This window comes from Tauraco erythrolophus, chromosome 20 (assembly GCF_009769465.1).
Source record: "Tauraco erythrolophus isolate bTauEry1 chromosome 20, bTauEry1.pri, whole genome shotgun sequence".
Taxonomy (NCBI): domain Eukaryota; kingdom Metazoa; phylum Chordata; class Aves; order Musophagiformes; family Musophagidae; genus Tauraco; species Tauraco erythrolophus.
The window spans coordinates 950,608-965,518 of NC_141484.1; the positions used below are offsets into that span (position 1 = coordinate 950,608).

Below are 14,911 nucleotides of genomic sequence, written 5' to 3' on the forward strand. Positions count from 1 at the left end.
TTTGGTCAGCAAAATAATGACAGATCGAGATACATTGATTCTCTCCCCTACTGTACACTATGTACATTGTGTTGACATCACACCCTTTGTTTTTGGCAAATCCGACGCACCTGGGACTGTAGGTGAAACCTTTTCCATGGTCTTGTTCTTCTCAGCAGGTTGTGCTTGTCACCGTGCTGGCGCGAACAGGTTCTTCGGAGGAACTTAAATTAACTCACGATGGTTGGTTGTTTTTTTTTTTTTGTTTTCTTTAAAAAGAGCACAGTTTAAAATACGCTGCCCTGAGCCACAGTTCGTACGAAGGGATCTCGAGCCGGGGGTGGGTGTTGCTGCCCGTGCCCTCGGCTGGGCCGGCTCTGTGCTCCTGCCCGGGGTGGCCCCCGCCTGCCCGGCTCCGGCCGGGCCCCTCCGGGTCGCACGTCTCTTTGCCACATCTTTGGAGTTGGTCAGGGAGGCTCTGGAGCCCCGTGGGAATTCTCTGCCTCGTCCTCCACTGCCACCCAGGGCGGGCTCGGGGGGTCAGTGGGGGGGCTGGGGGTGATTTCTGCAATCTGTAGTACAAACCAGGAGTTTAGAAAAGGAAACCATACAAAATGCATCTATTATTTCAAAATACACTTCTTTATCTCTTTTTCCTGCAGAATCTCAAAGTATTTTTTTTTTTTCCTCAGGGAGCACTGCTTAATTTTATATATTTTTTTTTATCTTCATAAAAATACCCTTTTTTATTGGTAATAAACTTCCCTTCACAGTAAGAGAAACAACATAGAATATTATCAAAAGCAGAAAGGCTTCAGACTTTTCAGTGGTACCTAAACTTCCAGGGGACGGTAAAGGCTATTTTTCACCAGCTACGGCGCGTAGGAGGCCTCGGGGGGCTGCGGGGCTGGGGGGGGGACACGTACCTGAGTGCGGCAGGTCGGGGAGCGGGGCTGGCAGGGGGGTCCCGCTCCGCCGCCCCGGTGCCCGCCGCAGCCCGGGGCTATGGCTGTGGTGCTCGGGAGCGGCACCGGCGCTGGGTATGGGGGTCCCTTATGGGGGGGGGGCGGGTGGGAATGGGACGGGGGTCACCCCCTCCTTGAAGCCCCCACCGCTACAGTGCAACCGAGGGGGGGGGGGATGTCGTAACCCTTCCCCTCAGCTCCAGGGACACATCCCTCCTGGGGGGGCTTCAGGCTGGAGGGAGAGGAGCCCCAGGGGGGGCTCCGGTCCGGGACCCGCAGCCTTTTAAGGCGCCGGTGCCCAGGGAAAGCGGGGCCGCCCCAGCGGGGGGAGGCGGCGGCGAAGCGGGGGCCGGGCCTGGGGTCAGGGGGGCGGCGGGACGGGGCGCAGCCGCGCCAGGCCAAGGCACGCAGGCATTGAAGGACGTTGGCAAGACAGAAACCGGAGGGTCGTGGGGCTCCGGGGGCGGGCGGCCCCGCTGCCAGGGCATCCCCACTCCTTGGGACAAGACGGGTGGCTTTGTTCTCAGTTGGTTTTGCCAAAAAAAAAAAAAAAGGAGGAAAAAAGGAGGAAAAAAAAAAAGAAAAAAAAAAAAGAAAAGAACCCAATGAGGAGGTTTCTCTCGCTTGTCCGTGGCCCTAGTTGAGCTGGCGACAGGCCTCGAAAGTCCATTTGGTGGCCCCGCCGTAGATGTCGATGTTGGCCTCGGCCCAGGCGATGACGTTGCCCGACTGTGCCCTGGTGCTGCAGGTGGCCAAGCCGTACACCTCCCCCGGGCTCAGCTTCCTGTCCCACACGTTGAAGTGGGCCAGCTCCCCCACGAAGGCCTGCGTGGCGTCGAACCCGCCGCCCAGCGTGTCCTGCGGAGGAGCCACCATCACTGCGGGCATGCGGCTGGGCTGCCCCATCCATCCCCTTGGGTGCACCCAGCCGAGTGGAGACCCCCACACCTGCCCCCCCGCAGCCCTTACCTGCTCCTGGCCCAAGACCAGGACCCCCTGGGGCTTGATGGGGTGGTAGGGTGCCAGGTTCTCGCCGCTGCCAGTCTGCGTGCCGTCCTGGTAGGCTTCCCACACGCCGTCCCGTGTGGTCCAGGTGACGCAGATGTGGTGCCACTTGCCATCGTTGATGACAAAGGGCAGTTTGGCCACCTGCAGGCGGTGAGTCAGGGTGGTGGGCACTGGGGTCCCCCCCTGCTGCCCCCCAGCCTGTCCCCCACCCTGCCCAGCACCCTGCCTGCTCCCCAGGGCTGTACCTTGTCGTTGATGAGGATCTCCATGGGGTTGTTGCCCCACTCAATGAGCACCAGCTCGTTAGCCTGCCCGGGCACAGCGTAGGAAAAGGGGGTGCCCATGCCGGGGGAGGCGTTGGACTTCATCCACATGCAGACGCTGAAGGCGTACATCTCGGGCAGACTCTTCTTCACCTTGGCATACATGTAGTTGGTGCGCAGCGGGAAGGTGAGCTGGAACCTGTCCGGGGGCCGGTTGTCCTTCTGGCCTGTGGGGTCGGAGGCGCGGTGGGCTCCAGCCGGACCCTCTCTCTGCCCGCTTTGGGGGTCGTCACCCCTCCCACCCCCCCACCCCGTTATGTAACGGGCCTTGAGATGGCAGCGAGGAGCAAATCCCTCCGGCACCGCGCAGCTCCCTAATCCCCGGCACAGGGCAGCGCCCGGAGCATCCCCGGCTCCCGCCGCGGAGCCCGCGGGCACCGTCCCGCTTCAACCCGGGGGAAGGGACCGCTCCAAGGGCGGAAAACCGGACGGGCTCAGCAGAGCCGCCCGCGGCCGCCGGGACGGAGCGGCTCAGCGTCCCGCCCGGCGAGCGGGGAGCGGGGAGGCTCCGGGACCGCGGCGGGCTCGGCCGGGAGACTGGCCCGGGTGTCCCGCGGGCAGCGGGGCTGGGCAGCGCCCGGTACCTTTCTCCAGGTCGCTGATGCGCTGGTGCAGCGACGTGAGGGTGCTCTCGATCTTGCCGCGCTCCTCGGACTCGTTCTTGGGGTTGAACTTCCCCTCCTCCAGGCTGTTCACCCGGGACAGCACCTGCTTCTCCAGGTCGTCGATTTTGTTCTGCAGGATGTCCTTCAGGTTGTTGGTCTGGCTGGAGGAGTTCATCCTGCTGAACTGCTGCAAGGGGCGAGCACGGGAGCGGGCTGTTACCGCCCGACCTCCCGCCGTGCCCGGGCGGGCTCCCGCGCCCCGCTCCGCTCCGGGCAGCGGCTCCGCAGCTCCCGGTGCCCGGGGAGCGCCCTGCCCCGCCGGCGGGACGGAGCGCGTACCTCGAGGTTCTCCAGCCTGGTCTTCAGGGACTGCAGCGTCTGCCCGAGCTGGCTGAGGGTCTCGGCCGCGGGTGCCCGCGACAGGTCGCCCATGGTGTTCTTGGAGAAGCCGGGCTTCCTGCCGCCCTTGGGCTCCCCGGGCAGCGCCTCCAGCACGCTCTGGCTCTCGCACCGGCCCAGCTTGGCCGTCAGCTCGCGGATGGTGTCCTTCTGGTTCATGATGGTCTCCTTCTGCTGCAGCACCGTTTCCCGCAGCTGCAGCACCGTGCTCTTCAGCTCCTCGGCGGAGCCGGTGCCCGGCGCGGAGGCTGCGCACATGTCGCCGTCCAGCGGCACCGAGGTGCAGATGAAGCGCGTCTGCCCGAAGCTCTGCCCGCGGCCGCGCAGCGCCAGCAGCGCCAGCAGCAGCAGGAGGCTGCCGGGGGGCCCCGCGGCCATGGCTGCGCTGGGGCCGGTTCCCGCTCCGGCTCCGCCGCTCTCCGCCGGGCCCACTGCGGCACGCGGCCCCTCTTATAGCGCCCGGGCGGGGCCGCGCGCCCTGACGTCACGGCGCGTGGAATCCCGGCCAGCGCGACGGGGGTGGGCGCTCCCGCGGGGGGGGTGTGTGTGTGTGTGTGTGCGCGTACGCGTGTGCGTACGCGCGTGTCCGTGTGTGTGCGCGGGGGCGCGCGGGGGCGTGGGAGGGGGTGGGTGGGTGGGCGCGGCGCGCGGGCGTGTGTAGAAGGGACATGCGGCGGGGGGAGGGGGCGGGAGGGTGTCACGGCGGCGGCGGGGGGTGCGCGGGTGCGCGCAGGGAAGGGGCAGCCCCGCGCTCGCCGTGGGGCCGCGTCCGTGGGGGCCCCCGCGCGGTCCGCCCTCCCCCCCCCACGCTGCGGCGGGGTTGCCGGTAGCAGCCGCCCCGCTGCTCGCCGCGCTCCCGGTGCGGGGGCCGGGCTCGGTGCCGGCGGGAGCGGAGCCGTTTGCTCGCACCGCCCCGGGTTGTTCCCGGCCCCTCGGCACAGCGTCTCCGCGCCCATCCCCTCCCCGGGCATCCCCGGTCCTGCCCCCCTCCGGCCCGCCGCGCCCCGAGCAGGGCGGCCCCGCGCCGTGGCGCGGTCCCTGGGGAGGACACGGGTGGGCTGGGGGGCCGGGGGCTCTGCCCTCCAGCCCCAGCAGCTCGCTCGTACTGGAAGGCGGGTGTTCGCAGGCGGGGGGGCAGAAGGGTGAGGGGCTGCCGGAGCGCGGTCGGACCCAGCAGTCGCTGCGTGTCCTCGGGAATGGGGGGCAGCAGAGCGATGCTGGTGCACGGCTCTGCTGTGGGCACGGGAGAGCGATTGCTGCTTTTCTTCTTCCTTTTTAATCAGGAAAAATATCCCCGGGTAATATTTGGGTCCGTCCTGGGTGGAAATAGTTCGTGGCCATCGGAATCGCTGCGTTTCTTGTCTCCAGGACTTCAGCCAAGGCTGGTTCTTCTTCACTCCCGCGGAAGCCAGCGTGCGGCGTCTCCCTGCGTTTGTTCCTCGCGGCCTTCCCTTGGCCAAGACACCTGAGCAGGAGCAGGATGGTCCCGGCCCCGCAGCCCCAGTGCCTTGAGGCTCTCCTGCCTCTTGGTTTTGTCCTTGTCTTCTCCAGGTGGCACTGTATCGCGACAGAGACTGCCTACGCTGCCCAGAGGTTTAGCTAGCAGGCTGCCTGGGTGAATGTGCTTCTGATCACAGCACAGGTGAGTTTGGTCCCCTCAGCTCGGTTCACTGCCGCTCTACCCAACCTGCTCTGCAGCAGCCCATCTGGCTGGAGTATTTACATAATGCCCAGTTATCCTGGGAAATATGAAGCAATTAACTTTGATTAGCTAAGTGGGTCAGTAAAATACAAAGGCTTTCAGTCCGTGGGTCGGCACAAGATGAAGTACTGCCTCTCCGTGGTCCTTTCCCCCTTTTCTCTCCCCTCTGAGGTGGCCTGACGAGCTCTCTGCAGGAGCTGGGGCCCACCGAGCTGCTCCCAGCAAGACCGGTGGCTGCGTGACTCACTCGGACGCCTTTTCTCTTGCAGGTGTTGATGCAGCCCCGAGAGTTTTGTGACACACCACCTCGGCATTAAGCCTTTCTTTCTCAAAGGCGTCTCAGCCACCGTTGGGAGGCCCCTTTCCGCATCCAGCGGTGCTCCGCGCGTTACAGATAAAACAACATTTCGCTGCCAAACCCGGCGCCTTGGGGCTGTCATCAGGCACAGCAGGAGGAGGATGGCAGGGCTGGCCAGACCCCCGCTCTCAGCCGTGGCAGGGTATGGCCGGTGATGCCCAGCCCAGGGCAGCCAGGGCAGTGCTGGGACAAAAGTGGCTGAGAAGCATGGAGATGTGCAGTGCTCAGCACTTCCGTAGCACCGTCGCTGGGATCCCGTAGTGCTTTCGTTGGAGTCTTCCATCAAACCTGCCCCAGTGCTTACGGGGACTGCAGAGACTTGTCATTTGTCGCCTTCCCAAAGCTTCTGGTTCTCGCTGCTGGTCCTGCCCCCGCACAGCGGTTCGGAGCCCCCTGAAGCCCGCGAGCAGCTCAGCTCTGGTGCTGTGTGCTTTGCTTCAGGAAACTCGGGTGAAAAATCTGCATTTCCACTGGGCTCTTCACTTCTGGCTTTATTGCCCTGGTTACTTTTCCCCTCCTGTTTGCTCTCTGTGCTGTGCAGCATTTCAGTGCAACAGGAACGGAGCAGAGGGGAGTTGGGGAGGGGGACAGACAGGATGTGGGTTGCTGGGCAGACCAGTCTCCCTTCTGTGCTGGTTTCGTTTTGGGGTTGGTTTTGGTTTGTTTGGTTTGGGTTTGCTTTTTTTATTTTTTTTTTTTTTTTTGAGAGAAGGGATGCTATGGAAAAGGCTGAAAAGACTGCAGGTCTAATTCTTCTGCCACAGGCAGGAACGCAAACCAGAAATAATGTTACTGCAGGCAATACGATTACACCAGTGTAGAACTGGTCTGAGAGGCAGCTGAATTGGTACCCACTTCTGTTAACATCTGCGCGGTATTGACAAAGCTCTTCATGTCACTGAACCAATTTAACCAGGAATCTTTTGTCATCCACAGTACATTATGCTGAGATGAGACCAAAGTGACAGGTGCAATAAAATAAACACTCCGATACTATGGTGATGGAGCCGTATAAATACCTGGATAGGAAAAAACAACAAGGCTGCGCTACAGCAGATAAGCAAAATAACCCCTGTCTCTCCTGATGCACAGAAAGAACTAGAAAATATGATCAAGATTTCAGCGTTCCCAGAATCACTGAATCATGCAGTAGGATCCGTTATTGCTTTTGTAGATTTAGGAGCTGTATGGGTATAATGGAATAATGGAGCCCCGATTATTTTTAACTCTTCTCTTGCCTCTTGCAGAGCGCGCTCTGTCGCTGGCTGATTTATCGCTCCGTCGCTGAAAAGAGCTGAGCGCAGCTCTCAGGGACCCTTGGAGATGATTTAGTTCTGAACAGCAGCCAGCGGGCACATTTGTCTTTGCGATGGACGAGGATCGTTTCGGGCAGCCCAGGGTGCTCCCTCCAGGGACCAGCAGCCCTGGCCCGCCCCGTGCCCTCTGCCACAGCCCAGTGCGGAGGTGAGGTGTGCGGCTGTTCGATCCGACCAACGCTGACCTTTGTGTGAGAACAGCGGAGTTACAAACAGAAAGGGCATTTTTTTTTTTTTTTTTCAAGTGGACAAATCTCTTTAATCCCAGGAGCTGGAGCCCTGGGGAGCGGGGAGTGGAAGCTTTGCCTCCTGTTTGTGCAGCTTGCTGTACATAAAACATCTCCTGTGGGGTAATGCTGATTCCGCATTTAAGTCTCCTCTGCGGAGTGGGAACAATATGATCCATTATGAGATGGAGACAGCTTAGTGATGGGAAATAGTAACGGGTAGACTTCACCGAGCGAGAAACCCAGCTCCTTTTGTTTGTGCATCTCACTGGTACACAGCCGAGCTGCTGGTTGTGCCCGTGCTGTCTCTGAGGTTCCTGGAGGGATCGTCCCCTCCAGCCCCCGCCTGCGCACCCCCAGCCCCGCCATGCTTAAAGCAGGACCTGGCAGTGGCGGTGAGGCTGTTTTGTTTGGTTTATTTTTTAATATAAAGGCTTGTTCTCAGGGAGACTTCAGCAAGGACTGGATCCCTGGCCACAGGACAGCACCGCTCTGTGCGGAGCCCGCGCGCGGAGGGAGCAGGACCCTTCGCCTTGTGCAGCCAGGCAAGAGGCACGGAACCAGCACGTGTCTCCGAGCTGCTCCATGGTTAAGTTTGCAGAATAGTGTATATGCAAAACGTCTTTTTTTATGCCTTCTAAAATCTACAGCTGTCATTAGAACAGCTTGAGCATGGTGTGTAGCTGGTACACACGCAGCGTGTGTAAGGTGGAGTATTCCCTTCTGGAACAGACACACACTTTGGACTGGAGTTCGAAAATTTGCTGCATTTTGCTGCAGTCCTTCTTTGCAGATCTCTCCCTCTCTGTTTCGCTCCCTCCCTCTCTCTCTCTCACACATTCAGTCTCTCCTTTTTTTTCCTTCCCTTTCTTTCATTGTTCCCATCTCAAAAGTCAGTTTCCTTCTAAATGGCCTGACATTTACATCCAGTGAGAATGTGGAGTGTGTTCTTTGTACCAGTAGGTCTCAGTGATGCTATAGGGACACAGATCCTTTCATTACAAATAATTAATTTAGCTATATATTGCATAACATCCTAAAAAGCTTTCTAGGGCAATCTCATGCTAGCTGGATGCACAGTTCCTATCAATATTACATTACATTTGGGTACAACAGTTATGAAGTTTCATTAAAAATTTAATTTGTGGTTTAAAACTGCAGCGTTCCCTTAAAAGTGTAGCAGAGAAACCATTTTGGCTGCTTGGAGACTGGTCTTGCATTAGCCAAAGCTGCAGGGAGAGCTGCAGAAGGGCCTCGGTACCGCGGTGGTGCTCCCTGCGCGGGAACCCAACGGGCTGGGCCAAGCGAGGGGGCTCAGGGCTGGGTCTGCCCGTGCCATGTCCCGCTGGGCTCCTGCCAGCCGCTTCCTTGGAGCGCGGAACTGAGCCTTGATCCGTGTCCCTGGTGAGCAGCACAAAACAGGCTCAGCCCGTCCCCAGCGCACCCCGCTCCCGCCACGCGCCCCGATCTGGGTCAGTTTATGCGGGAAGAAGGCAGTAACTTCCGAGGAGCGCCGGAGGAGAGCAGGGGTGCTGTGTCCCGGGGCTGCGGGCCAGGAGCTGCTCTGAACCAGCCGTGAGCCCAGGAGTCCCTGGGGAGACGGCGCGAATGCCTCCGCAGCCATCACCGACATCCTGCTCCGCTGTCTCACGCTGGTGCAAATTCAAAACCTCCGCACTGTGGGTGAAGTTGTGCTACAGAGGAACCGGGAGCGGGAGGAGGAAGAGGGCCTGGTGTCATGTTTTGTTAATGAAGGTTGTTGTGACGCGTCAGCAGCGGGTTTGAATGGAGGCAGGTTTGAAGCATCTCACATCCGCCTCTCCGTTTCCGAATTGATTCGTACGGTGATTCCCACCCCTGTCCGCGCACGCACTCGCGTCAGAGGAACCAACGGCTTTTCCTTCCAGACCATCCCTCATGCCGTTTTTCAGCTTTCTCAGGATTTATGGGCTGTAAGAGGGAGCCGGGTGCCAGCTGCGTGATGGATCCGAGTTCCTCGGCAGGACACGGACCCCCCTGTCCTGCCTGGGCAGTGGGACCAGACCCGCTGCTCCTGCCCACAGCCTCCCTCCGGCACAGGGACGGTCCCGTCCGGGAGTGCAGCGCTGTCCGTGTGCTCCGCGCTGAGCCGTCCCTCCCACCGCAGCACCCGTAAGAGACAAACTGTTTATTACAAACCCCACATTTGTCATTTTTAACCCGTCCAGCAAAGGAGGGGAAATCTGTAACCAGAGTGGGGTGTTTCAGGAGTCGGCGCCGTCCTGGCGTTTGCTGTAGGTCCCTGCGAAAGATGGCTTCCCCTCCCCCTGGAGGGGATAATAATGGGGAGTGGGTTCCTAAATCCTTTAAGCTTCTTTGATAGCTTCAATATTTATCTGTAATCCTGCTGGCGCTTCTGAACAGAAACAGCCCTGTGTCCCTGTTGCTCCGGCGCTCCTTCCCACCTTGCAGCATTCCCTTTTCACGGCAGAAAAGGCAGGGCAGGATGAGAGGGAAACATCAAAAGCCAGCCACACTGTTGCTGCCCTAGTTTTTTCCATGATTATTTATTATTTTGCACAGTCTCCTGCTCTCTTTCTCCCACGCTCTCTGCTCTATTATGTTAATGGCTGCGGAGGCCGGGCATGCCGCCCCGCACACCTCCGGGATGGAGCTGAAGGGAGGATGGATGTTGGCAGGACAAGCCCGGAGGGAGTTCCCAGCATGTTCGAGGCAGGCGGATGGCTGGTCCGGGTCGGGCAGATCTGTGTGCGAGCGCAGCTGTAGCTGCAGGTTCGGGAGTGGGGAGCTCTGTGTCGGCCCCCGCTCCTGGGCAGGAGCAGCTGGAGCGGGGATGGAGGGGTCTCGGTGGGGCAGAGGGGTCTCGGTGGGGCAGAACGCTCTGGTCCTTCATGGTGGGTGAGAGATCCGATGGTCTGTGCCAAAGTCAGCTTGTGTTTGTGGTCATGATGGTTGGGAGTCAAAACACAGCAAGGCTTTAAAGGCAGATGGATAGAAATGCTGTAATGCAACAGGAATTCATCGCATTCGCCTGCTGGGGGGCTGACCCTCACCTAACGGGCAGCTTTTACTGGGGGGAAAGGAGCAATTAGGGCATTGAGGATTCTTTGCTGGCGAGGATGCCATTAGGGCTGGGTGTGTTATTGATTCCCGTTCAACATCTGAAGCTTAAGAAGCTGCAGAGACAGTCGGTGTAACTGGAACGGCACCGGAGCCGCTTCCAGGCAGTGAGTGAAGCTGGAGCCGTTTCGGCTGGTGCGTGGGGCTGGCACTGCTCGAGCCGGAGGCGAAGGCACGACAGGAGCCCAGCGCAGCGCCCTCCTCGCCCCTTCTGAACCGGGGCTCGGTGGCAATGGAAACACCATGTCTTTCAGAGGTGAAAGGTGGACGTGCAGAACTCCGGGCTCCTCCACGCCTGGAGCGGTGCACGTTTCATCAATTAATTGTTGCAGCATCTCGCGCTTTGTACGTGCAACACACCCAGAGCTGAGAACATCAGCGCTGCCCTGCTTCGCTTGTGCACAACAACCATGTTGGCAGCGTGGGGCTGGGGGGCTGACTGCCTTGTGCTCTTACTTCTTGGGGCTTTTCTGCATGGGAAATGCAAAATACATTAAATTGTGAATCCCGAACATGCCAGCTATGCTGCACTGCTTCCAAGGACAGAAACTCTTGGCATGGTCTTTGGAAGTGGAGCAAGCTTCTCATGCCTGCCACATCCTAACTGTTCAATCAGCAGTTTAATGGGAAGTCATTAGTGCACTATAAATTCACACTTTGTATTTATGTAGTGCTTATTTCACCATGTGGAAAAGGCTTTACTTTCCAGCTGTATGGATGCTCCCCAGTGGAAATGGCAGGAAGAGAAGTTTGTGTATTCCATTAATTACAATAAGACTAGGCACATGATTTCTTAGGAACCTGCTGAATTTCAGCCGCTAACATATCAGCCATGAAACCCACCAAGACTTAGAAAATGGACATTGATCACTGTGTCGCTCTGGATCAGGAATTTGAGTTTGAAATATCCTAGGCGTAAGGAAAAGGTTTTGACTGACGTATTTCATGGGAATATAGAGAAAAAGAGAACTAGAGAAACATGCTGATTCCGAGGGTAATTAAGTTTCCTAGATTTGGAATTGGTGTTTTTCCATCTAAACCAGTGTTAGTGGTTAACCCTACCCGGCCCCTCCCAGGCTGTGTTTTTCCATTCAGGTTTCTTTTGGTCGGATCCAAGGCTCTGGGTTGTTGCCTCTTTTACTGCACACCACAAACCCAAACCGTGGTAGTGCCGATTCTGAAGCAACCTCTGCATCATTGCGCAGGCATTTCCAAAGGCTGCTCCGGGAAACACCTTTCACATTCCCAAGCCCCAAAAGGGGAGGGTACCAGAACTCCCTGTGAAATGCTGGATTACTTCTTATTAGCCAGCTCAGCTCCGGTTCAGGGGAACGTCGAGTCCCGCCTGCCCTCCGTGGGCAGGTGCGCTTGACAAGGTACCTGCAAAAAGATTCTCCCTCCAGGAAACAGGACACTTGGTGTGAACGCTTCCGACGGGCTCGGAAGAGCTGGCCGAGTTCACTGGCTTCTATTTCCAGTGCGTTGGCGTGGTTTTGTCCTTGAGTCAGGGCTGATACTGATCTGTAATAGCTACAAAGTGTTTAAGGAAACATTTCTGCTCTTAATAATGAGGAACCTGGTGAATATCTGCCGAGGTGACATCTATCCCGTGTTTTTAAGCACACGTAGCCTGATAACCCGGCAAATTATCCGGATTGTGAAGAGACAAAGGGAGATAATGATAACAAATGAGCCTACATTTGTGTACCGCCTTTCATCGAGATGGATAGCGAAGTGGTTTGAGAACTCTATTAACGGCTTCTGCAAACTATCTGATCTGTCGTCTCCCCAGACGTACGGAGTGCAGCTTCACTCAGGCTTCGTGGGAAAAACAGCTCCAGTAAGCAGCCCGTTTGTGTCAGTCTTCGGAGTGGTCATTCCAATCTCCCCTGTGCAAGTCGGAGCACAGAAATCTTCACGTTTGTCAGTGACCTAAAGGCACCTTTGGGGTGAAATGCAGCTGTTGCTTCACAGTCTAAATTACTCCTAACTTCTTTACTACCTTGTATCCAGGGGTGTCAAATACACTCATTAACTAAACTCTACGGCTACAGATTCGTCAAGAAACTTGACCTTTAAGTTCAACAGTGGCAAAGAAAAGATAGAACTCGCAAATTCTCTGCTTCAAACTGCTGCCTCACCTCTTCTTTCTCTCTCTCCTTCTCCTTGGTGATGAAAACTTCCCCTGGTGCCAAAGCATTTCTTCTATAAAAGGGCAAGGAGAGATTTTTGACCTAGTATTTATTTTGGCCTTTTCAACATGAGAAGAGAAGAAGAATCCGTGTCACTTCCCTAATGGAGCGCTCCTGACTAAGGCACAGCTTTGCACCTGTTTTATGTCTCCCATGATTTTAGGACGGGCTGTGTTCACAACAGCACGTCGTGTCACGTCGGGGGCTGGGGCACTTAAGAACAACCGGCACGCGAAGTGCTCCGGCCACCGTCCTCAGCCCTCCCTACGTCCCATCTGCCTCTCCAGAATATGGCGGCTGCTGGTTTCCCCGGTGTCAGCCACAGGATACCCAAGCGCAGATGGCAAAGGGTTTTCGGAGGGACACTTGTGGTTTTCTCGCAGGGCAGAGAGGCAGCTGCTCTGCAGAATCCATGGGGTGGCGTGGCCCGGTGCCGAGCGGGGCGGTGTGACTGCGGCCGCAGGGATGTGTGTTCCCGTCTCTGGAAGCAGAATGAGTTGGGAGAAGACTCAGCAGCTCTGCACTGGTTTCCTCTGCTTCAGGTTTGATGCATCTTCTGTCCTCCATCTTCTCAAGCCAGTTCTGGGCAGGGAGAAACCTCAAGTTTTCTGTTCCTCCTCGGAATGCCATGGTCTCTGTGCTGGTGAGCTGCCGGGAAAGCAGCGCGTGCAGCGGCAGCGGCTCACGAGTGTTTCGTAGTAGAGCCTTCGGCAGCAGTCAGACGGGTGCTCCAAGCCCCATCTGACAGGTTTCATGCTCCAACTGCTGCTCCCCCGCAGCGCCAGGCAGTGCCGGTACCGGCACACGTTTCCCCACCCAAGTGTATTTAAAGGAAGCGAGTTAGGAAAAGCGTGGCAGCACCAGGAATAGACTCGTCAGCTCTCTTTCTCGCAGAGGGAGGTCACTGGGATTTTTTTTTACGAGATGGAGAGTCAATTTTATGAATCATTTTTGGATGTGTATTGGATTTGGCACATAACAGCAACCACCCCCTTCTCACCTGCCTCCCGATCCCTTCTCCCCAGGCTCCAATTCCCGTTTCCAGCCTCCAGTCTTCGATTCACATTCACTGCAAGGAGACAAGCGCGGAAGTCTATGTGCTGTACATGCATAAATAATAGAACTGAAATCATACTTAGTTAAAAATAGATATTCTTCCTAATAAATATTTTACCTCCTATCTTTAGGATATAAAGCTCCCCTGACCGAAGTGTTAAAACAAACCTCGTTGTCAGCCCCTAAATGCTTAAAACAACCCCGACCCCACGGCTGTGCGCATCGCGCCGGGCGGAGGGGCTGTGTGCGGGGAAGGTGTGTGCAAGCAGAGAGACAAACACCTGCTCCTAAAGCCTTGGAAAAGGAAGCCCTTTGGCTAAGGGCACCGACCTCTGCATCTGGCTTTGGCTGGTTTGGTGACCTGTGAATTTGACTAATGAAAATTCAAGATAAAATCTCTCTTGATATTTATGAGTAACGCTCTTCTTTCCATACCTTCCTTTCTTCCTGCCCAAGAGTGGAATTAGAATTAGCTGGCTGAATAAGGCGAAACAAAGGCTGCTGGCAGAGACTGAGATAGGAGGGTTTTTCATTAAAAAGAGTGACAGGTGGAAGAATTTGTCCAAGTGTGTTTCTGGGAGATAATCCTTTGGCATTTTGGGGTTTAGGACATCACTTAATGTGCCTTACTTGACATGGTGTTTCCACCCCCCAGGTTCCCTAGGAGCAAGGGTGTTACAGTGCCTCTTTCATTTTGCTAGACCAGGGCTCGGCTTTATGAAAGATAAAACCAGGATTGGAACACAGTGATCGGAAACGCAGGGGGCTCCCAACACGGTGTACAGCAGGTGAAGTTCTGCCTACGAGCGTGAGTGCCTGTGTGTTTTCGGGGGGGGGCAGAGCCAGCTGGGCAATAAGTGCCACAAAGAATTCAAAGGGAAAAATCCAACCTGCGGGCAGGCAGATGGGGGAGGGCACTAAACACGTACAAACCAGCTACGGGACCTCTGAAGGGAGCAGGTGCTGGAGCATCTCCCTGCACTCCCAATAAAAGCTTCCCTGGTGTCGAAGTGCATAGGAGAAGGAATTAACTGGCATTTGGGGGACTCCCAGTTGTGTTTTCAGAGCACTAAACCAGAATTGGCATTCCAGACTGAACACTGTTGTGTTTTCCTTGCTGGGCAGGCAGACCGAGCCAACACAGCCAGCCAGGGTGCGGACACAGGTCGCTTCACCCTGTGTTTTTCCAGACAACATGCACTGCCAAGCTCTGTTGACTGACTCCACTGGATGTTCATCAACCCCTTCACATCCAGTGGAGCTTGGACACTGACACGGACCTGGCTAATGCCTAAAGCCACACAACACGCAGGGGTCTAGCAAGCGTGGTCTAGGTGAAATTCCAGCAGTTTGGATGTTTGATATGAGTTACCAAGGGCCCGCTGTCAACACGGAACGGGCGGATACTCTTGAGACCCATCTGGGGCTGGGAGCTGCCTTGGTGACTTCCAGTGCTGGCTTAGACGAGCGGTTAGGGAGCGTGCTTACTAGGCTTTCAGGCTAAAGCGGAGTTTGTCAGAGGGCTGGCATTAAGAAAGGTTTGGACAACCTGGAGACATCTAGAAAGATTTAGTTTCACTTCACTATGAAGAAATAAGCTGTTCTCTCTGCCAGCTGAGAGTAGGAACGAAGTACCTGCTTTAATTTTAAGATGGAAATTA

At 56.6% G+C, this 14,911-nt stretch overlaps 1 protein-coding gene across 1 annotated transcript; it reads right to left on the reverse strand.

The window, feature by feature from the left end:
• Positions 1–1,580: 1,580 nt before the first annotated feature.
• NPTX1 (neuronal pentraxin 1) lies at positions 1,581–3,657 on the reverse strand. The gene is made up of 5 exons (XM_086624093.1): positions 3,220–3,657; positions 2,860–3,067; positions 2,198–2,442; positions 1,914–2,093; positions 1,581–1,802 (listed from the first exon to the last, which is right to left on the reverse strand). Exons 1-5 carry the CDS (start codon positions 3,655–3,657, stop codon positions 1,581–1,583), a joined length of 1,293 nt encoding a protein of 430 aa, XP_086480219.1.
• Positions 3,658–14,911: the final 11,254 nt, after the last annotated feature.